Source organism: Urocitellus parryii, chromosome 3 (genome assembly GCF_045843805.1).
Source record: "Urocitellus parryii isolate mUroPar1 chromosome 3, mUroPar1.hap1, whole genome shotgun sequence".
Lineage (NCBI taxonomy): Eukaryota > Metazoa > Chordata > Mammalia > Rodentia > Sciuridae > Urocitellus > Urocitellus parryii.
Genome location: NC_135533.1, coordinates 206467755 through 206491349, shown reverse-complemented (window position 1 = coordinate 206491349; position 23595 = coordinate 206467755). Strand labels below are relative to the sequence as shown.

General features: G+C 46.6%; 1 protein-coding gene across 1 annotated transcript in view; it reads right to left on the bottom strand.

Annotated features, from left to right (window-relative positions):
* The window catches only part of Brd4 (bromodomain containing 4), an 85853-nt gene that overhangs the window by 13139 nt on the left and 49119 nt on the right, over positions 1–23595 (bottom strand). Inside the window, exons 2-11 of the mRNA XM_026390117.2 lie at positions 21015–21333; positions 17022–17159; positions 15584–15719; positions 13445–13734; positions 12515–12877; positions 11696–11824; positions 6255–6464; positions 5497–5696; positions 4813–5108; positions 3671–3781 (exon numbers count right to left, since the gene is read on the bottom strand). Coding sequence (XP_026245902.2) covers positions 3671–3781; positions 4813–5108; positions 5497–5696; positions 6255–6464; positions 11696–11824; positions 12515–12877; positions 13445–13734; positions 15584–15719; positions 17022–17159; positions 21015–21299 — 2158 coding nt within the window. The 5' untranslated portion in view covers positions 21300–21333. The remainder of the gene's footprint in view (positions 1–3670; positions 3782–4812; positions 5109–5496; positions 5697–6254; positions 6465–11695; positions 11825–12514; positions 12878–13444; positions 13735–15583; positions 15720–17021; positions 17160–21014; positions 21334–23595) is intronic.

Below are 23595 nucleotides of genomic sequence, written 5' to 3'. Positions count from 1 at the left end.
TCCTGAAAGGGATGCAAACTGTGCGGCCACCACTGCCTACCAAGACCTGTGCACAGCATTTGAGAAGTGCCAGATGTCAGCAACATGATAAGTGAGATCTGGAGGAAAGTCCTAGGATATCCCATGCCTCATGCCGGGGAGACTGGATCCCAGTGCTGGTGAAAGCAAAGGCTGCAGCCCACTGGGAATGGCAATGAGAAGGGGAGAACCTACAATGTCTGCCTCCAGCCTGCCCAGGCCAAGTCTGCAGGTGCTCTAGAAGTGGGGGAAGGGGGACATCTGGACACTAATCCTACATAAGCCAACACTGAACATGTAGTTCTATACTAGAGCTAGATTGAAGTCCACTGAAAACCATACAACGCAAGTAATAGCTCAGTTCAGAGGAAGTGGTGGGACAGCACTGCATGCTGCTGGGCAGGGAACAGGAAAATACACAGTGGTTAGGACCCAGCTGGGAAAGCAGCCCCCACACTCTCATCTGGGCAGTATCCCTAAACTGCAACCTGGCCCCAGAGGTTCAGGATCCCAGCCCTGATCAGCCTGCAGCATTTTTGCATGGATGGCTGCCAGAAGAGGGCTCCATTTACCACCCTTTTCCAGAATGATTTAGCACCACTCTTCAGTTTTTTTGGAGATTCATGCCCTGGACCATGTCAGAACTGATCCTTAATATAAGCAACAAAAATAGGCCCTTTCAAGAATTTCAATTCCAATACACATGGAAACATAAGAACAAGAAGGGCAAAACAAGTTCCAAAAGACCAAGGAGAACTATCTTCAGCACCCCACTACCCTTTCCACTTCCCCCAAGGCAGAGCTGCCTGTATCCACCATAGAAAATGGGACTTCTCTGCTTCTTTGGGACCTAGGAAAGCAGATATTGGAGGAGCTGCCTACTGGCACCCCTATCCCACCACCAGGAAGAGTACAATGTTCTCTGTGGCATGGGGTGGCAGAAAGATGTGTTCATCATTCACCATTGCCACATGTGTGCTCCCACTTTGGGAATCTGCTATACAAACCACTTATAGTAGGTCCCTCCTGAGCAGAAGTGCCCAGTCAGCTCATGACAGAGCTTGCCAGTGCATTTAGAAGGCAAAGAAAAAGCTACTGCTCCATCACCAGCCCTGCTTGCCAGCACTTAGAAGATAAAATGGAGCCAGGCAACACCCACGGTGGGGAGGACATTTGGGAAGAGAAGACAGCCCCCCTTGAGGCAGCTAAGGGAGTGGTTTGAGCCGGATGAAGGGAGCCTGAGAGCATGCGAGCCAGAAGTTCTACCACCGTAAATCTCACCCTCTATCCCGCCAGGACGGCCGTTCCCAGGACTCTCAAATTACTTGTTGTACAATCTTTCCACTTTCTTTAAAGGGGAAGTTAAAAAAAAAAAAAGGCAGCAATGGAGAGCTGCTGAAAATTAAGTTGTGGTATGGCCAGTAGCAGGAGTGGGGACAGGGCACCTGTGGGAGCCCAGGAGGGTTTCTGCCTAAAGCAAACATGGAGAAGAGGGCTGGAGGGGACCAGAAACAAAGTCCACAGTCAGAGACCTGCAATTAAGACATGATGATCACAGCCCCCTAAAATATAGCATCAGGCCAAAGCAGTCCCCTGCACAATCTAGCCAAGTTGTTTTAGTGATTAGGTCCCCTGCCAGTTCAGCCTTTGGAGGTTTTCTTTTGGCTAGTGGGATCTTTAGAAGAAAACCTAAAAAACCCCTGGAAGAAGCAGCGTGGTAGAAAACGCAAAATGTTCAAAAACTCAGAGGAAAGAAAACTGGAGGCTTGGCTGGCACTGAAAGTGAAAAAGTCAGTGTCTACCGGGAATGCTAATTGGGATTAAGAATACAGCTATTCACCCTGTCAAGGGCAGGACGCCCCCTGACATTCTCCCACCCCCAGCCCAGGGCCAGACCTTTTTGGCAGATCAGGTGTACAGCACCCCCTGCAGGCTGATGGAATAAAAAAAGTAAGGAGGGGGAGAAATAATACAAGTAATAAAAAAAGTTAGGTTGGTGTGTTAGGAAAAAACAGAAGGTGAAGAATGGCAACAAAGGAGGCTAACAACATGCCCCAGGCAGTATCTGCAGCCAGTGCTGAAGAAATGTAGAATAAACAAGCCTTAGCAGATTGTATCTCATTTAGGCTGATCAAAAATGAAGTAGTCTAGACTACAGGAGTCCTGGAGAAGCCCCAGCCCACCCCAAGTGCCTCTTTCCCCCAACCCCAGAACCCTTAAGCAGAGGTGGGCTCAGTCCATTTGACCCCATGTACACACACCTTGGAGCAACACAAATCCTCCCAACTGCTGCACAGAAGCCTTCACCTTCTTTGGAAATATTAGGCCATTATTTCTATGCATTCAATTTGTGGGGGTTAGCATTTATTTCAAATTAGATTAAAATTCTAACTGGGATAGGACTGTGGAAGAAAATGCCAGAAACCTCTTGACTCAAATACATGTTTCCAGATGGATCCGTATACCCCAATCCACCTGGCAAAGCACACCTGGGACCCCATGGTTGGGTTGCAGGTGTTTGGCTGCTGATCTACTCAGCTGATTGGACTTGACCTTTCCAGGGGCAAGCTCACTTATATGATATATGCACCAGGCCTCCCAGCTTCCACGGCTCCTTCTCTACCTCTCCCTGAGGCCAGCCTGAGAACTTGCCCCCTGAGAATAATGAGAAAAATGCACACCTAGTGAAAGCAGGCTCCTTCCTACCTAAACTAGCTCCCAGCATTGCCACTTGCCTGCCTCTGCCCTCCAGCTCTAAAGCTGCTACACAGAAGGTGGGCTCTGATGGGGCACCAGTGCAGATCCATAGAACACAAGGAACTGTTAGAAAAGCAGGACATAGGTGTCCAGGTACATGCAGAGTGAGAGCAGAACAAAGAGCATTCTACACAGTACTAAGCACACTCTGGAGAGGATTAAGTGCCCAGAGCCCAGACGACAATGGAATCAAAAGCAAACTGGCAATGAAGTCTGCCAGCTGCAGGTGGCTCAGCTCTCACCAGTCTGGCCAAGCACATTCTCTGCAATATAGCACTGTATGCAACAGTGATGTGGGCAATATGTAGGGATGCAGTCTTCCCTGGGGCAAAAGGCTAGGCAGGGCCACACCAAGGTGATGGCATCACCTGGGCACCAATACCCACAGTTCTGACCTAGTCCCCTGCTTGTTACCCACCTGAGTTCTGCAGTGTCAATGTTTTTTTTTTTTTTTAAGTATTTATTTTTTAGTTGTAGTAGGACACAAAGGTATCGTGTACACACACACTCACACACACAACACATATATATGTTATATATATATATATATATATATGTTGTAGATGGACACAATATCTTTATTTGTTTATTTTTATGTGATGCTGAGGACCGAACCCAGGGCCTCACACATGCTAGGCTAGTGCTCTACCGCTGAGCCACCACCCCAGCCCCAGTGTCAATGGTTTTGACTACTAGTCCTTCCTAGCTTAGGCCCCAGGAGTGGGGGTGTGAGGGACACATAAAGAGAATGACCACTGCATCACAGGGTTACTCACCTCCCCTCAGGGAAAAAGTTAACAAGGGAGATGGACAGACAGAAGAGCCCATCAGACTGTTGCCTTTGGGTACTGGTGGGAGGGGTCTAACACAATGCTTTACAAAGGAGTCACCTAACCTGTTTCGGAGTCTTCGCTGTCAGAGGAGCTGGACTCGCTGGTGCTCTCTGACTCTGAGGACGAGAAGCCCTTCATCTTGGAGGAGCCAGCAATCACATCAACTTTCTCAGCTGCAATTCAAGCAACAGACACTGTGTCAGGTAAGACCCCTACCCAGGAGGCTGCTGTTAGCTACGGCATATACAAAATGCCAGAGGAGGACAAGTGGGAAGCCTGTGCCTCATGGGTCTGAGCGCAGTACCTACCAGCTGCCACTGTTACAGGACCTGAGGGGTCCCACATTTCCTGCTAGTAACCACTACACACAGGCTTGTGCTGGAATTTCAAGACCTTATCAATTTCTTAGAAAATCCTTTGGAGGGTTTCTCAGGGATCTGGGGACAAGTCAGAGAGCTATTGTCAAGTACCACTGGCCTTGGGGCTTCCCTAAGTTACCCTTCTGGCAGAGGATGAAAAGGACCTATAAGAGACATGATGCCAGAGACAAAGCAAGACAAGGGAAGAACCCCAGTGGTCTCCTAGAGCTCTCATCTAGTACACGGATGGAGGCCCAGGTGGATATTTTAATACAGCGCACTTGAAGAGGAGCCAGCCTGGGCTAGGAATATAAAGACTGTAAGTAAAAATGCTCCAACACAGATCCCAAGTACTATGGTCCCAAGGGAAAACTTATGCGCCAAGGTGAGGCATACACAACTTGAAAAACAAGCCTGGAGAGAGGCTCACATCTCTACTAGAGAAGGACAGAGCTTGGCTCAGTTCTGACATAATGTCAGTACACAGATCCCTGGGACATGGCAGGCCTGTCTTTCTTCCTGGCCTTGCTCTACCCTGGCTCCAGAGGTAGGAGGTAACTTTTGGGGGACTGAGTGATAGGTAGCTAAGGATGGAAACAGCTGCAGCTAAGAGTAAGGCTCAAAAGAGAGGTGCAGGTGGGCTGCAGACAGCCATCAGCCAGGGGATCTAGAAGGCTCTGATAGGTGAAGCATAAATGCCATAACCTTTCATAGGTTTTTGTGTTGAGGACATCGATTTTACAATAGGAAAAGAAGGATACAGAGGGAGAAAGGAGAGTCAGAAGGGAAAATTAACTGAGGGTGTCCACGAGAAGGACCCACATATCCAGAGGGCCCAAGTGCACCTTGAGGTTTCCTTTTCTTCCGCAAACAGGAGGTGACGTAGCGCTCCAATTCGCGCAGTGTGGACGGCTTCAGAGTTTCAAAGTCAATCTCAATCTCATCGGGATTGGAGTTCTTCAGTGAAGGCTCCCGTGACTGAATGATGTGCACCACGCGGCCCAGCTTCTCACCGGGGAGCTTGTTGATATCCAGGCTGAGCTGACGCTTTTCCTCATATGACATGGGTTTGCATTTGTCCTCTTCCTCTGACTCATATGTGGGAGGGGGCTTGCTCTTCATGGGTGCTGGCTCCTTCTTGCTATGAAGGGACGATGCAGACACCGTCAAGAACAGGTCTCCTGAGGAAGCCAGGCACTCATTCCTCCATGTATATGGGGGCAGGGGGCTTCCCACACCCCACCCAGCTGGTCTTCACAAGAAATAGGCTTGAGAAATTCATTCCCTGGGAATACCTAGTAAAAACTGACCAAGGGATGCACAAGCTGGGATGTGGCTGCATCCTTGGTGTCTACACCATACTATCCTCTCTTGCAAAACACAGAGAGCTCCAAAGACTCATCCCAAAGAAAAGGGAACAGAGAACAACTAAATGTTGCTGCAAGTGAGTGTCTGCCGGCCTGGCCCACCTCACCATGGGTGTGTTGGACAGAGGGTCCCCACCCAGAGTAGACTTGGGAAGCACAGACCTTGCACTGCTGTTGCTGCTGTTGTTTTTCTTCGTCTTTTTGGGAGGAAGTTCCTTGGCTTTGCTTTTCTTATTCTCCTCCACTTCCTCTTTCTTTTTGTGCTTTTCCTTTTTCTTTTCCTTCTTGTCCTTCTCCTTTTTCTTTGGTTTGTTCTGCTGGGGCTGCGAGAGGGCTGCAAGTTGTTCGTGCACGGCTTTGAGCTGTAGAGCAGACAGGCAAGATTTATACCCAGGGCTGAGATCTCCTTTTTATAACCCACACCCCGGGCATCAAACTATATGGTACAAGGACGCCATGGGGCCCCAAGAATCAGGGTATGGCACAGCAGGAAGCAGAGGTAGGGCTGGCCCTCAGTCAAGTGACCTGCCTCAATAATCAGATTCCAAAGTTCCCATGCTCACCCATTCCCCAAATTCCAAAGTATGCCAGGGTCCTCCTCAGAGGTTGGGCAAGAGTGTACAGATACATCAAGCACTAAGGACCCAATGACTAGCTTGGAGGGAGGGGGCAAGCAGACAGCCAGCCCCAGGAGAGATGGATATCCTGGCATGGCCTCCTCCTTCCAGACATGGAAAGGACACAGAAGCCTCATCTTTACCCAGAAAAATGAGCCCCCCTCCCCCAATACTACGTGTGTGATCAACACGTACTTGATCTAGCAGATGGGAAAGGCCATAAGGGAACAAGTGGGAATGGACAGTCACGGACATCTCTCAGAAACCTCTAGGTCCATGGACTCTGAAGGCTGGTATCCTCACCTGCTCCTGGAGCTCAGCCAGCCGCTGGGCTCGCTCTTCCTCAGAGTCGTCAGTGGAACTGTCACTGTCCGAGGAGCTATCACTGCTGCTGTCACTGGATGAGGGTGGGGCCACCACCTTGGTGGGGGGTGGCACTGCTGGGGAGGACACAGCCACCACTGGCTCCTCAGGCTCATCTGGCATCTTGGCAAAGCGCATTTCAAATACATCCTGGGGAGGGAAGCCATGCCCGCAAGGGTCACCTTGATCTTACTGGCTACTGGGGTCAACTCAACGGGGAAGTAAGCAAGAGGGTAAAAGAAGGATGCAAGGATGAGGACCCCACTCTGCCACTAACATGGGTGGTGAGGAGCTGGCTCATGCCCTCTGGCTCAGGTCATTCAACACTCCTTTCTCAAATCTCACTAACTCATTAGTAGGGCCAAGTCCTAACATGGCTGGTACTCACTGAACAGGGTACACAATGACTCAGGTCCAGCTCACTGAGAACATTAGTTTGAGGGTGCTTGAAAAATGCTGGGCTCAAGGCAAAACCCTAAGAAATAGTGCCCTGAGGCTGCTGACTGCCATCAGATCTATGATTCCCAGAACAGGAGGCTCTGCCAGCCTTTGATTCCACAGGAAGCAATAAGAATTGCCATTACAGAGAAACTTGCAGGCAGAGGGAAGAGTATTTGCAAAGGCTACAAGATGGGAGTGTGCCTGGCAGAGTGCAAGGCCATATGCTTGAGTTTATATCCCCATTCTTCACAATAGTAGGGCCAAGTTCCTGGCTGAGACAGCTTCAGTGTACATAAGGCAGAGGTATGGGTGTACTGAAGAAAGGCTCAGTCACCTTGTGAGGTGCAAGTGACCTGAGCAGAGGCCATGGAGATGACTAGACATAGGAATTCATTCCAAGAGACCCTAAGATCTCCTGACTCCAAGATTCAAAAGTCATATAGAACTATGCGAAGTTTTAGAGCTCAGAGAACAGGAGCCTCATCTGGGGTTCCAAGGGTAAGGACATGCAAACCAGCTGGCAGGTTGCCCCCTGTATTCTGATGACTCCACCATCAATCCAGTGATTGCTCTGGACAAAAGTCAAAGGAACAGATTTCCTGGTAGGATTTTTTGTTGTTTATGGTGCTGGGAATAGAATCCAGGCTTCACACATGCTAGGCAAGTTTTCTACCAGATAGCCACTCCCAGACCTCCTAGCAGGACTCTGAGACATGCTTTAATCACAGAACAAAGTAATCAATGCAGCAATACATACAACAAAAGGTACCTTCTCTAAGTGTGTGTTCATGCTTCAGAGAGCAGTGCGTGGGGCCAAGCACTGAGGCTGCTGTTCCAACTCAGTGCACACTTGCTGAAGCCTGCCCTAGGACTCCCTCTTAAAGGATCAAGAAACACACTCTGAGGTTTCCTCTTCCAGGCAGCTAGAGGAGAGGGTGTCTTCTATAACAAACATGTCACTTCCCTCCCCTTCAGGCCACCCAGTGCACAGCTTCTTCCAGTAGGGCCCTCCCTGGGATTCTGTAGTGTGTTCAGTGGTTTGGCTGATGAAGTACTAGAAGAGCAATAACTTTCTAATCTACTCAGAAATAAATTCTTGAGTAGGCCTAAGGACAAGGACAAGGACAAAGATACAAAAGAGATGACTACAGCCTGTTGAGGAGAAGAAACCAGGCAGGAAGAAGGAGTTTCAAAACAGAGAAGGCCCCCAATGGGGCAGCATGCAAGATCCTTAAGCCCCACAGCACCTGGTCACGTGCCAGGAGAGCTGCTACCCCAATTCCAACCCACCAGAGCATCTTAGATGTGGACAGGCTCAGGTCCCATAAAGGGCAGCTAGGGCCACAAGATCCTAGAAGAGTCAGGCCTTCAGGAAAGAAGCAGAGGGAAGGATAGTGTTTCTGAGACATGTCAGGATAACAGGACATCACAAAAGGTGGTAACCAACTCTCCTCAGGTCAGAAGGCCTAGAGTGAAAGTTGCTTCAGGTCACTTGTCTGTATATGCAGTCTCTCTGGGCTGCCACAAGGACATCTCTGTTTCTCCGCCCTAGACTGTGGTTATTTTGGACAATGGGGATGAAGGTTGTAGCTCTGAGGTAGAGCGCTCACCTAGCCTGCATGAGGCACTTGGTTCGATTCTCAGCACCACATTAAAAAAAAAAAAAGTATTGTCCACCAACAACTAAAAAATAAATATTAAAATAAAGATATAAAGACAATGTACACCTATCTCAAAACCATTTCCTGCCTCTGGGATACACTTCAGGCAGCACAATGTACTTTTCATTTACTTTTTCTCACTGCGATAAAACACCTGTGTATCACCTTGAATTTGTGATTTTTTTCTTCTGCAAATAAATCTCTGGTGATAGCCACATGGACTGCAATCACTACCAAACTTTCTAAATTACTCTTATATAACAGAACAGAGAGCAGAAGGCAGGGCCAGCAGCAGCTCTGGATGTATGGATGGCCTTTAGCCCACGCCTCCTTTAGGCTCCAGAGGAAATTTTTAAGTCTAGAAGCCACTGGCCATCTTTGTGACTGTGGCTGCCAGACTGGTAGATACAAATTTTCTTAAGTGGCTGAAGGAGGAAAATGAAATAGATTCTTTTCTATTTAACTTTTTAGATAAATCCCACTCCATTGGCATAACCTAATTAAGAAACTTAACTAAGCAGGTCCCAATACCTCTTAAACAGTAAGCAAGGGCAAGGGCTTTGTCCATGTCTGTCATACTCTCCCCCACCCCAATGAAAACTCTAATCATCAAAAAACATGCCGCTGGGCGCAATGGTGCACAACTGTGATCCCAGTGGCTCAGGAGACTGAGACAGAGGATCACGAGTTCAAAGCCAGCCTCAGCAAAAGTGAGGTGCTAAGCAACTCAGTGAGACCCTGTTTCTAAATAAAATATAAAGTAGGGCTGGGGATGTGGCTCAGTGGTCTAGTTTTCCTGAATACAATCCCTGGTACACCACTCCCAACACAAAAAACCCCCAAATCCAAGCTGATATCGAAGAACTTAAGGCTACCTGTCTCCTGGCAGGAAGAGATGGCACTATTTTCAGAGGCAAGCATCTCAATGGCAGTACTACAGGTTAAAAAACTGCATGTCTAAACAGGTTTAACCCTTCCGAAAAGGATAGATACTGGGGACTGAATACAGGGGCATTTAACCACTGAGCCACATGCCCAGGCCTTTTTTGTATTTCATTTAGAGACAGTGCCTCAGTGAGTTGCTGAGGCTGGTTTTGAACTTGCAATTCTCCTGCTTTAGCTTCCCTGAGCCGCTGTATTACAGAAGTGCATCACCATGCCTTAAAACCCCTAAAACTTTTTTTTTTTTTTTTTTTGGAAAAGCAGAAATTGTGAAGAGAAAGCAGCTCTACAGTTTGAGCTGAGGATAGGGAAAAAGATACAGAAATTAGGAAAAGAAAGCTAGAACATATTAGAGGATGCTTTCTTTTTCTTCCCTTTCCCTAACAAAGTGGCTCAAAACAGCACCCTCCAGGGCTGGCAGAGAACTTGTTTGGGTTCTGCTGTATTCATAAGGATAAAGAAAGGGCACAACTATCTAACATGGATAAAAGCTAACAGTCTTCTCAAGAGAATAGGGAGTGAAGAAGGAGAAGCATTTAAGACACAAATCTGTAGCCATCACTGCCACCAGGTGGTCCTGTATAAGAATTGCAGTAAAATTAGAAAGCCTGAACTCTTTCAAGAATGGGACATGTGGGGCTGGGGATGTGGCTCAAGCGGTAGCGCGCTGGCCTGGCATGCATGAGGCCCGGGTTCGATCCTCAGCACCACATACAAACAAAGATGTTGTGTCCGCCGAAAACTGAAAAATAAATATTGAAATTAAAAAAAAAAAGAATGGGACATGTGAGTTGGGTTGTGGCTCAGTGTTACAGCGCTCGCTCGCCTTATGTGTGTGAAGCCCTGGGTTCGAGCCTCAGCACCACATAAAAATAAATTGACTTATTTAATCATGTCCATCCATCTACAACAACAACAAAAAATAATGGGACATGTAAACACTAAGGGGCAAAGGGGCAGTCGTCTTTATGAAGATGGGTAGCACTACATGAAAAGGGAGCACAACCCTCCACTCCCTGCCAAATTCAGGGAAAAAAAAAAAAAACCAAGAAACAAGTCCTAAATATAAAAATCTTTAAATCTGAGCATGCATTTGAGTAATAAGGCCAGGTCCACATTAGCAAGAGCAAGCTCACCTGGCCCTACAAGAAAGTGTTTTATTTCTTATGCCAGAATTTGAGAACATATCCTCTAAACTAAAGACAGCCCCTGACCAGATACAGGCTGAATGACAGAACCAGGATGGGGCTACATAACAATGGAGAAGAAGGAAGACACTATGGTATGAGTCTGGGACAGTGTACGGAACTGGTAGAACTGAAAGGTGGGCAAGTGAGACTCTGGTAACCTCTGTGTAGCACAAACTCACAAGTCACCAAAAGCTTACCAAGTCCTCAATTTCAGAAGAACTCTGTTTATACAGATGGCTGTATAAACCAGGCAGGAGAAAGCTTTGAGACCCACAACCAGTAAACCTGTATCTTGTGATAACAGGTGGCTTGGCCCTAAGCCTGCTAGGAAATCTGAAAGTAGAAACAACCTATGGCCCTGGGAAGATAAATTCCCTAAGAATTTCAAAAAGCAGGTTATAAATAAGCATTAAATAATGATTTTATTCTTTAAAAAGTTTTTTTTTTGGGTGTGCATGCGTGCATGAGCGGGCCCAGGGCCCTGTACATGTTAGGACAGCACCCTATCACTGAACCACATCCCCAGCCCTGTATCTCCAAAATTCTTATTACCCAAAGATAATCAGGTATCTACTTCCAAGTACTTAATTTTTCTTTCTTTAAAATAAAGAAAAGCAGAATCAGTTTATACATTTACGCTAAAATATCCCCGCTGTGTGAATTTTACTACCCAGGACTTAACTTGGAGGACAGGGTCCTCGAACTCCTCCCTTTAGAGAACTATGGTCATGTGGAACATCAAGAAAGAGGCACTCTGCAGTCAAAAGGCAAACAAAGCCTTTCAAGGCTTTGGTGAAGAAACCCAGGTGAGCAGTTAATTTGGCTCACAAGTGCAATGAATTGTTTACCTGGCAAGAGTGTCTCCTGCTGACTTCAGAAAAGTCTATTTTAAAGAGGATTCTGGGCCATGCACAGCACATACACTTTTTTGGCCAAGGGCACCAGAATGTAGGTGGAGGGTAAGGAGGGAGCTTTCAATGGAGTACCCCCCAAAAAAACAGCCATCCTGCTTCAATAACCAACTTTAATGCATGCATTAGTTTGAGTTGAATCAACACTTCTAAAACTATGTGGCATTATCAAAGTAATTGAAATTAAATCTGCTAATATTCCTAAGAGATTTGACCCCTTCTCCCCAAAGCCTCACCTGGAGCTTTCGGGCCATGGCTACCACCTCATGGTCAGGAGGGTTGTACTTGTAGCAGTTGGAAAACATCAATCGGACATCGGCACCAAATTCCTGAGCATCTCGGTACTCACGGGACTCTAATTTAGACTAGAAAAACAAGACAGGTTCCATTTAGCCTTGTCTGCCTGTGTTTTTATGGGGAGGTAGCCACTGAATGTGGTAGCAGCAAAAGCTGCTTAAGGAGCAGGTTGGCTTCTTAGTGGCTTTTGGTTTAAATCAGGCCCAGGTGGTGGTGGTGATGGAAGGGAGAAGCTATTGCCCCAGTTCTCAGCATCAGATGCCCAAGGAGACACTCAAAAGCAAGTCTCTGGGCAGACAATTTCCAGCTTAACAAATCAAGTTCACCTGGGTTGTCACTGTGACTGGCTAAAGGGCAAGAGACAGAATCCCAGGAGGCAAAAGTTAGGCCAGAATTGAAGCAGGGAAGATGAAAGGAGGGCTGCATCCAGTTCAGATTTTTGCATATACTTTTTCTCCCACAGAGGAGACAGCAAGGTCCTCTTTATCACAGAGAGCCTGGCAAAATCACCAATCCCCAAGTTCTTCTGGAACCAAGGCAATGGAGGACACATCTCAGTTCTCCTGATAAGGAGAATGGGGCAGCACCACTGCTTGCAACCAAAATAGCCAAGCACATTGTCTCAATGCACATCCCCCAACTCCCAGCAGGTGGCACCAGGTTTCTTTGGGCAGCTGGGAAAGTACATAGCTACACAGTTTGTGGAAGCTGAAGGCCAGGGTCTGGTCTAGGAGGAAAGCTGGGGAGGGAGGGCTCACCTTGATTGTGCTCATGTCCATAGGGTGTTTGATGATGTCACAGTAGTCGTGCAGGCCCAGAGCCTCCACATCCACAGGCTTATAGAAAGGCCAGGCGTAGGCAGCATGCTTCTTGGCGAACATCTCCTTGAGGATGCCACTGCAGCACTTGAGCTGCTCCGATACCTTGCTGCTCTTTTCTGGCACTGGGTGCTGCTGCGAGTCTGGCACATCCTTCTTTGGGGGCTTCACAGGCCGGCTGCTCTCCCGCCGGGGGCCCAGCTTGGTGATCTTGGGTTCTGGAGCCAGTGAGGGTGGCTCATGAATGGAGTCAATGGTGGTGGGAGTGGTGGTATCCGCTTTCCTCTTCACCCCCTTCTTTGTCTGTCAGAAGTATAGGTGTACAAGGCTCGGTCAAACATGGCAGCCAGTATAGCCACTCCTCGGATCTCCCCTAAACCAGGCCCTATACAGGGTCTCAACACTCTCAGTGATTGGACTCAGAAGTAATTGGGCAGGCAAAAGATTGAGGACAGGGAGATCCTGTCCTATCACTCTGCTTTGTAGCTAGGATGGGAAAAGACGGTGATAGGAGAAAGTACACAACTCAGTACAGGATTCAGGTCAAAGAAGCCTAATAAAGCCCTTTCCTACAAAATGCTAGAGACCTTTCCCACAGTAGGCACAACTATTCAGATGACACCTGCAAACATGCAGTCTAAATTAGAGGCAGAGGAAGGGGGAAGGTATCCACTGGGGAATGTAATATGATTATTAATCTTTGGGTCATCAAGATATTTGCTTTTGGGATGCAATTTATACATAGTGAGATGACCCAGTCAGTGCCTAGGACAGGTTCTGCACAAAACCATTAGAAAGGACAGGACTACTTGTCTCCTGTAAGACCCCATTCCTTGGTGGTAGCAACTGGCCGGTACTCTAGATGCTCACCTTCACAGGCTGTGGGGTGGCTGCGATGATGGGTGGATGGTTCTGCACAGGCTGTGGGGCTGGAGCAGCTGGGGGTGGTGGCTGAGGTGGCACTGGTGGGGGTGTCTGCAGTGGCTGGGGAGGCACCACCGTCATAACAGGGGTCTGAACGATGAGGTCTGGGGTGACAGCAGGGAACGGGTGAGGTGTGGCCTGCACAGGTGGAGGGTTCTGCTGAGGGGTCTGGGTCTGCGGAGGAGTTGATGCTTGAGTTGTGTTTGGTACCGTGGAGATGCCAGGTTTTGCTGTCCCTACCAATAATAAAAAGGACAGGAAGTTAGAAGCTGTACTAAACACACTGGCTGACTTTACCAGGATACTAGCACACAAATACATGGTGCATTTGTCCCAGAGACAATGTCTCCCATACCCCAAATGCCACTGTACCAACCCATTCATAAGCCCCAGGCCTGGAGAGCACCACAATTTCTGGGGCATCGTGACCATAACTCCCCACTTAGGCACAAATGTTACTTCAAAGATGGGATAAAGGAACAGGAAATTCATGCTGAATGTTAGCATAAGGATTATAAATGGACATCAGAGAAATGCTCCTTAGAGCACTCAGCCAAAGCTGACCTCATTCCCTAAAGTATTGCCTTTAGGTGTTCCTGGCAGATGCCAGCAGCAACCACCTTCACCAAGGTTTCTGTAAACTGGTACAACCTCATCTCTTGGCATCACTGGGTTCAGTGGACAGCTGCTGGGCTTTTTTTTTTTTTTTTTTTTTTTGACTACCTCAAGCTGCATCCCTTCAGCTGTGTGGATGGGTGGGAAAACAAACTAGTCACACAGCATACCCAACCAGCTCCAAAAATAAGGGGTTATGACCAGAGCTCTAACATGAGCAAGTGGACCATGAAATCTGAACCTGGGAGTATGATCTGGATTTCCACATCCTTTGCATGCACACTGGCTGCTATGCAAAGGAATACAAATGCCAAATGCTCTGTAAAAGCAGCCTTCATTTCTAGGCTGTCTAGGCTCCCTGTGAAGAGCAAGGGGGAGGTTCTGTGGTTCTGTGAGTTTCCCAATTCTCCTTCCCCAGACACTACATTTGGCCTTCTCCCCAAATTGGAACAGAGAGCAAGGAATAGGCTCCTCATGTTAAGAAAAAGGAAGAGCCAAAAGTGTTCAGCAAGACTGGTTTTCCTTGGTTACTTCAGGTACTGCAGAGGACTCAGCTGACCACTGTGCCACTTCAGAAGAGGATGGAAGACCAGGCTAAAGATTCCTCCTTAAGAAAAGCACAAGAAGGATACCCAGGACTGCCTCAAAAACGTTGTTCTTCTGCAGCACAGAGCCACAAAGGACAAGATGAAGGAAGCAGTTAAGATATTTTCTTAGTCAAAAACATTTCTTTTGAATGGGCAGCTAACCTCTGGAAACCTGTGTCAATTGGGGTGTGTATGGGGGAAGACATGATAGGACATGCAGAGATACACAAGGGCAATAACTGACTTCAGATGACTAAGCATCAAAGACAGGCATGGCTGTGACACAAGTGCATTAGGGTAATTCAGATAACAAACCTCAAGACTTTAGGACAGAGACACTGGCTAAAACTGCTTTTGGATGAATTAAATAAAAAATAAGGGGATGGGGATGTGGCTCAAGTGGTAGTGCGCTCGTCTGGCATGTGTGCGGCCCGGGTTTGATCCTCAGCACCACATACAAACAAAGATGTTGTGTCCGCCGAAAACTAAAAAATAAATATTAAAAAAAAAAATTCTCTCTCAAAAAATAAAATAAAATAAAATAAAACGGAAAGGTAAAAACATCTATAGAACTAGCAAGATGAGAATTCAAACAATGTCTAAGTGGTTGAAAAAGCTGTGCTGTCTTTTTGATCTAAGTAAATCAACCATTTTCTACAAGGCAGGGCCCAACAATGGCTACTTGGGAGAGGTCACAAGGTCATGGGATCCTGTGGAGGAGATCCAGTACTGAAATTAACCCCACAGAGTTCAAAATAGCATCACTTTGGTGTATGCTCTCACCATCTACTTCCTCACAACTCCAAGTCCTCTATTAAACCTGGAAAAGGATCAAATACCAGGTAGAAACAAAACCAATCTGTTTGCTTTTTCAGTACTTTACCTGCTTCTTTTCTCCCACGTCCTCTTCCTTTTGCCTGGACTATCATGATCTCAGTTTCTTCTGTGGGCAGTTCATTGATTTTTTGCAAGAAGAGCTTCTCCAGAGCTTCTGCCATTAAGACGATGTCATCTCCAGGCTGGATGAGGAGAGATACAGGTAGTGCTGGAAGCCCTCCCCTCCCCACCTCTATGGATGGGCCACCTGGGGCCACCCCTTACCCCAATGCATAAAGCATTATATTCAGGCTCCTTCTCTGATCTGACCCCAAAGGGCCACAACAGTTATTATACTACCAGGTGTCCCTACAGGGGTGCTGAGCCTGCACTTGTTTACTGCAATTCCCTCTCTCATAGCTTAAATTCCGGCCTGAGAAACCATCCTAGTGCCTTAAGCATCTACCAAGTTCAGTCAATCCCTGACAGGGGCTCTCCTTGCTTTAGGGCCTCCTTGGACACAACTCATATTATTTCACTAGAAATACTTGAATTACACAGGATTTCTTGCCATGAATACTTTAGTAGGGCTCCAAGAGTGCTCCCCAATATACCCCCAAGGCAGCTTAGTGGGGTATAGACAAGGCCCATTTCACACTGTTTCATGGGTCCCCTCTATCACCTTGTCCAGACATGCTCTTCCCACTCAGCTCTAAACCATGGGCCTGGTTTGTACATGTCACTGCCACCTAAGTGAGGAGAGCTAAGACTTTACAAAACATGGTAAACTTCAAGAAACTCACCTACCCATCTCTTCTGGGCAATTTTACCCACTACACCAGCAGAGGTCAAAAGCTGAGTTCTGTATAGTGTCTCCCTCCAGAGTCGTTCTATGAAAGGGTTGGTTTTAATCACATCTGTGGTCTGAACTGTAAACAAATGATCTGGCTTCATGGCACAGCCGAGCCGAAAGGTTTGACTAGGGGGTTAGGAAGTGACCCTTGGGTCTACATGTAAGATCAATCAGGGGGACACTCAATTCTATGGCCAAGATTTATCAATGGTCATGTCCACAGTTCCAGGAGACTGTGACCCACAGAACTAGTAGGCTCTGTGGTCAGCCCCAATGTACCCTCTCACACATGGAGGTTTCTGTCTGCACACACCTCTGCATGACTACATTTGAATAGGCTTTCCCTGACAATTTATACCATCCCGGTGGACTGTCCTTCTCAAACCTCTCTACTAGACATGCAGAGGAACCAAATCCCAAGGGTACCAGAAGCACATGCTTCAGGCTCACAAGGACAGCTTAAGTGGCCAGTACCCTCCTCCCCACAAATGAAACACACCCAGTCCCAGGCAAAACCACAGGTCTGTCGCCTCCACCTGTCTCCTGCTGTCAAGACTCCAAGCCCAGCTCCCAGCATTCCTACCCTAAGGCTCCGGACAGGTCTCCCATCTCCTTCACCCAGAATAGCTGGGCACCCACCCCCACATCTCACCTTGTTGTAGATGTAACAATTTGTAAACATTGTGTTGAAGTCCTGGATACATTCCTGAGCATTCCAGTAATAGTTGTTTTCCAAGCGTTTCTTTATTGTTCCCATATCCATAGGTGTTTTAATGATCTTATAGTAATCCTGGGGAGTGGAAAGAGCAAAGGCCAGTGTCATCTCAGCAGCCATGCTGGGACAGCCAGATGGTCTGTGGGGCTCACTCAGGTTATTCCACAGGTAAAGCAAAGAGTCAGAGCACATACTTTCCATGGTGTCAGTGAGTGACCTCCAGAGGAACCCAAAAAAGTAAATCAGGGAAGGATTCCTAAATGCTAGGTGGCAATTTGGAAGGAAAATATGCAAGCTGCCAACTGCCCTGTCCTGAAACACATTTTTTATCAAAATTTCCCCCCTTTTCTTCTCAATGTTAAATATTCACTCATTTTTAATAAATAATGGTGAAAGTACACACAGCCTTTAAAAAGAAGTTTTTTTTAGTAAAACAATCACAGCAGGGCCTCTTTTGTCCTCACCATTTGATATTTTAATCATCCAAAAAATTGCAAATCCCCCTGGCACCAGTGTTGGAGCCTCTCCCCTACAAATGCTCAGGAAGAACTATAAGGCACAAACCTCAACCTTTAGTCAAGTTCATGGGACTTCAACACTTCTTTCACTAGCATGTAGTATACCACTATAGTTTCATTAGTATCCAAATTTGGGTATAGAATGAACCACAATGAAGTACTTTTAAGGAAAGCATCCAACAGACACAATCCTCAAACTTTGGATCTTGAAGGGGCCCCAGAGAGCAGATATGTATGTTCTAAGGTCTTTGAAATCAAACTGTGTACTACTATCCTCACAGCTTTTCTCTATATCTAAACTATTCTAAATCCAAGAGCTTATTTTCAAAAACATACAAGGAAACTGAAGATAGATCAAATAGTGCTAGGTTTCCAAGAAGAAACACAAAGGACCAGGCAGGAGGCTCAATAAGTGTTGGTCTAACTCTGACTTCTTGTCCAGACCCATTGAGAACTACATTCTTTGAGGTCATCTCCCCAAGTCAGGATGAAGATTCCCAAAATTTAGCTACATTTTGGTAGAATATCAAGTACAGTGGGTCAGCTAGGGGTAGAAAAGCTGTTGCAGAAGAGAGAGCAAAACTACTATCAGTGAGTACCAGATCCTGCTGATATTGATAGTGGGCAGAAGGGTTTTAAGTTGCTCTGAAATCACTTCAATGTAAGGGCTACATATGCACACTCCAGGCACCTAGGGAGAAGAAGACCTAGTTCAAGAAAGGAACTCAAGGCTAAACTTACTACACTAGATATACTATGCTCTAGTTGCCTTTCCCAAGAGAACCACGCTCAAATACCCCAGACCCAAAGGATATCTAGATTTTATTCTTGATCAAAGGTTTGTAAGATAGTATTCAGTGTTTTCATTGGCCACAATATATCAAGTGGCTTAGAGACAAAGAGCATAATGGTAGAGGGTAGACTAAGAGGGAGCTGGGATGGAGGCAAAAGCAGAATGTTTAGGACATGATAAATAAAGGCCAAAATGCAGGTGAAGATCAGGAAAACAGAAAAAGGGAAGTGGCTCTATTAACAGCTCTTGCTTGATAAAGAAGGAGCTTTTCGGGCTGGGACTGTGGCTCGTGGTAGACCGCTTGCCTAGCATGTGTGAGGTCCTGAGTTCGATCCTCAGCACCACATAAAAACAAATAAATAAAATAAAAAAGATATTGTGTCCAACTTAAAAAAAAAAAACAAAAAAAAACTTTCCATGTGAGACTGCTCAGGTGGCTAGACAGGTAGTCTACCAGGAGCAGTGAGATAATGGCCACCCTTGGGAGTCAGTCTCCATTTCACATAAACTGATCCCTTGGTCTCATCAACCATACTTCCCACCCAACTATTCCACTGGCCAGTGCTGTTCCCTCAACCTTACCTGAGACGCTGCCTTCTCAGAGATCTCAAGTTCCTTAAATTCCCCTTTCCTTGGTCTTTGCCCTCTCAACCCTCCAGGCCTTTGTTTCCCACTCATGCAGTCTTCCTATAACAAACTGATCCTTCCATTACTCTGGTTCTGACACATTTCCCTTCAAAGCCAAGTTTCTTGAAATGGATGCTTTTATCCTCACCTTCTCAATCCAACCATAACAAATCTAATTTCTATTTCTGTGTTGCATCTTCCTAAGGTCACCAATGCCTTCTAAAAGGCCAACAAGGCAGTCAGATTTGAATCTTCATCTCTGATTTCCCTGTAGTCTCTGATACAGAAATTTGGGGGAACTGTTGTCTGCTGGAGATTCTCTCACCTTTGTGTAGGCCTCCTACTACCCACCCCTGCCCTCCTCTCTCCCTGAAATCCTTAGAGGCCCTAGGTTGCCCTGGATTCCCTTCTGCAGCAGGTTCTTTGCATTTGCTTTAGAATGTCACCCTCAACTGTGGACCTTGCATAGCCCAGTCATACCCATGCAGCAAACAACCCCAGCCAGGTGCCTCTGTTCCTTGTCTTGGTCAATGGTACACATGGTACCCCTTTGCCTTTATCCCTTTCCTGAGCCAGTTCATTACCCAAATCTGCAGCGCCCTCTCTCCAGCCTCCTCCCCCTCTCCAGCCTCCTCTTTCCCGGGGTGTTTATGATGCATATTTAGTGGACAGGTCGCACTGAATAGTTGTCACAGACATAAGATTTCCAAGCCAGGAAGGTATCCCTACTCCTACAATCTAGATGCCTGGTGGAAGCTAAGTCTGCTCCTCCACATAAGCAGTTCCAGCACTCATAAACCCAACTTGGGTCAGTGGTTACTGCCACCTAATTCACTCACCAAGTTATGTAAGACTTAGCATATAACAGAGGACAATTTAGAAATAAGTCCTTGATGTTTTTGAAGGTAAGAAAAAAATTAAAACATTTATTAACCTTAGGTCCCCTGAGGTTCGGTCACGAGACAAGTTATGATTACAGAGCAGCAGACGTGGACAAATTAAAGAAAACTCTCCAGTGGGGCTGGAGATATAGCTCAGTTGGTGGAGACACTGTAGCCACCAAAAGGGAGATGGGCAAAGCTGCTTTCCAAGGGACCTGGCCTATTTCTCTCCCCTAGGGTCACCTCTATGTACTTGCTCCCTGGGAAATAACCTGAAGCTTTTCCCCAGCCTTCATTAAGTGACAGTGACAATGATGCTAGCTTCTGCTGCTGCATGAAACCAGTTCTACAGCAAAGTCTAACCTTGCCTACTTCTACTGAACAAGCAAACCATAGCTGAAAAGGGAAGGAGACGGGCTGGGGATGTGGCTCAAGTGGTAGCGCGTTCGCCTGGCATGCGTGCGGCCCGGGTTCGATCCTCAGCACCACATACCAACAAAGATGTTGTGTCCGCCGAGAACTAAAAAATAAATATTAAAAAAAAAAATTCTTTCTCTCTCTCTTTAAAAAAAAAAAAAAAAAAAGGGGAGGAGACAAGGACTACCATGTGCTCTGATTTCAGCTCACCATGAAACTGGACAGAAACTTGTAAGCAGTCTTTCCTGTTTGTTTCACCCAACTTTACTCAACTGCTCTCAACTCTCTCCAGGGTCCAGTAGCTAAGAAACCAGTTACTTTGTTCTTTTTCTTTTCCCTCATTTGTTTTCTTCTTCTTTTGTTATTGGGGACTGAATCCAGGAGCATTCTACTTCTGAACAGACAGAGCCTAGCCCTTTTATTTTAAGACAGGGCCTTGCTAAGTTGCCCATGTTCATTTTGAACTTGTGATCCTCTTGCCTCCACCTCCTAAGTAGCTGGGATTACAAGCATGTGCCACCACATGCCTGGCTTCTCCTTCCCCCATTAAACCAGACACTCAAAGGCCCCACAGGTGCTGGTATTCAGAGCTTTCACCATGGCTCCAAATCCATCTGTCCCTTCCCTTGGAATGTGTCTTGACCTGGAGACACACAGAAGGGGAACAACCATGAACCCTGCCCAAATTACTCACAGGGAGGTTTAGCTTGACCGCATCCACAGGCTGTTGGAAAGGCCATGCAAACTGGTGTTTCCATAGTGTCTTGAGCACCACTCTGAGCAGATATTGCAGTTGGTTGGTCTGCCTCTTGGGCTTATTGGGATTTGAGGTCTCCGGAGGTGGGGGATTGGTGCTGGCTGCGTTGGCTGGCTGGGGTTGGGCCTGGGCCTGCGTTGTAGACATTTGGGAGGTTTCTAGTCCATCCCCCATTACTGGCAGATTTCTCAATCTTGTCCCAGGGCCACTCTCCGCAGACATGCTAGTGATCCCATCACATTCTTCACCAGGCACTCTACAAGGGAAGAGAAAAGTCCCATCAGAGACAAGGCAGTAACATGTTCTCCTGTGTGGGGCCTCCAAGGACTGAGTTACTCTGACAGTGATTGGCCAGGTCATAACTCCATGCCCCAACTAAAAGGGCTACAATGCCTGTTCTCCAAGATTTGCCATACATCAGGGATGAAAAAGAGAGAACCAACAAACAGTGAGGGGCAGAGCACAGAGGTAGGAGCTAACCAGAAGCCAAGGGTGGTGGGGGGCAGCACTGGACACTACAGAATTTACAGGGGAGGAGGTACAATAAAGCTGTTCCACAAATCTATATGTCCTTATTTCCATCTTCAGGAGTTCAGAGAATGCTGAAGGAAGATTTGCAAGGCCCCTAATTTGGCATTTACATTCAAATTCTTATTTGTATTAGATGCTTACAAAGCACTGAAAAAAGTCAGTAATTCCATTTGGTGAACCAAGGCCAGGCAGGGAAAAGCAGGCTGGATGGCCCACACAGTCCACTGTTGAATGCTCTGGGCATTGTCTCACACTTACTAAGAACATTTCTTGGTAACTTAAATTTTTATGTTTGCTCATGGGGAAAAAAAAAATCCCACAAAAAGTTACTGCTGATTAGAATTTAACAAACAAAAATCTCCAGCAACTTGGGAGGTGGAAGTAAAGAGGTTCCAAGTTTGAGATAAGCTTCAGAAACTTAACAAGACCTTGTCGCAAATAAAAATGACTGGGAATACAGCTCAGCACAAAAGAGCCCCTGCATTCCATTCCCCAATGGGGTTGAGGGGATCCATACTCCACTTAGCACTTTATCAACCAAAAAGAAAGGGCATCTCTCATGACAAAACCTTGCTTGGCTGTCAGTGCTCATGAGTGCTACCCTGTTCCCTTCCCTGAACAACTCCTGCTGAAGGTCACACCAACTCTACAAACCACGCTGCAAGAATCCTTGCAAAGGCGACTTCATGCAACTGTCCATATATTCCAATGTCACAAACGCCAAGATGTACGTACAACGACCAGTTGGGGATATACGAATTTTTATTGCAAACTGCCCTTCAGAAACATAGCAATCCACCCTTTACTCACAGTGCCAGGAGTTCTCATGCTGGCTATTAATGAGAAGAAACATTTGCTTAAATGTGCAGGCCATTTGCATTCTTTATGTCTTGTATGACACTTTTCTACTGGCAAGAAAGAAGTATGGCCAGCTTTCAACTCAGGCTCAGCAGTAAGAAAAATAATAAACTGGGGGCTGCCTGCATCTAATATGCATATCTAGGAATGAACCTGGCAGTTCAGCAGAGGTAAGAAAACCTTTCTGATTCAGGAATCAGTTGAGGCTTTCAGGAACACAGGTAGGCAGAGGGATAAGAAAAGGCAGGTAAAGCTAGCTGGCGGTCATGGCTTTCATTCTGGTACATTCTGGAATAAACTTTATCAAGAAGCAGTTTATGCCTAGGCCTTCTAGATGTTGATCAAATACTTTATAATTCAATTCAAGTGTAATTTAAACCAAGACTCCCAGAACCCTTTTGTAAACACAGTTCTGACAAATTAACATATTTTAAAACCACCAAGGGACTGCTTGCTACATAAAGCAACCCTGTAGTCTGTCTTGGATGAGAAGAGGGGACTTCCTGGCTTGTGGAAGGCAGACTAGGAGCCATGCACATAGGTTCTGGCCACTGAGAACCCCCACCCTGACTCCACAGGTCCAAGGTCCTGGATGAAGAGTAGTTCTAAGAGTTCACAAGGAGTTGGGAAAATGGACACCTTCAGGAAGACAGCTTCTTCCTTTCATGGTACTCTGACTGCAAGTTCAGCTATCATCTGACTAAAGAATACATGGAGAAAGCACATTTCTGAGAGGCTGCACAGGCAAAGGATAGAACGGGAGCAGCCTAGGGCTATCTCTAGAAGTCTCTGAAGGGGGCAGGATGCAAATGCAACTCACAAATTCACAAATGATTGGTAGTGATGAGCACATTTGTACTACGGATTGTTCAGACTCATCTGAGCACTGAATTCATGTTTAAGAGGAAGGATGTTCTTCCCTCTCCTTTACACCCTGTAAAAGATTTTAAAATGCTGATGCTAGGGTTGCAGCTCAGTGGTAGAGCACTTGTCTAGCAAGTATGAGGCCTTGGATTTGATCCTCAATGATACCCCAATCCCACAAAAAGCCAGAATGGGGATGTGAATCATCTAAAACAAACAAAACTCGGGATGGGGTTGTGGCTCAGAGGTAGAGAGCTTGCCTAGC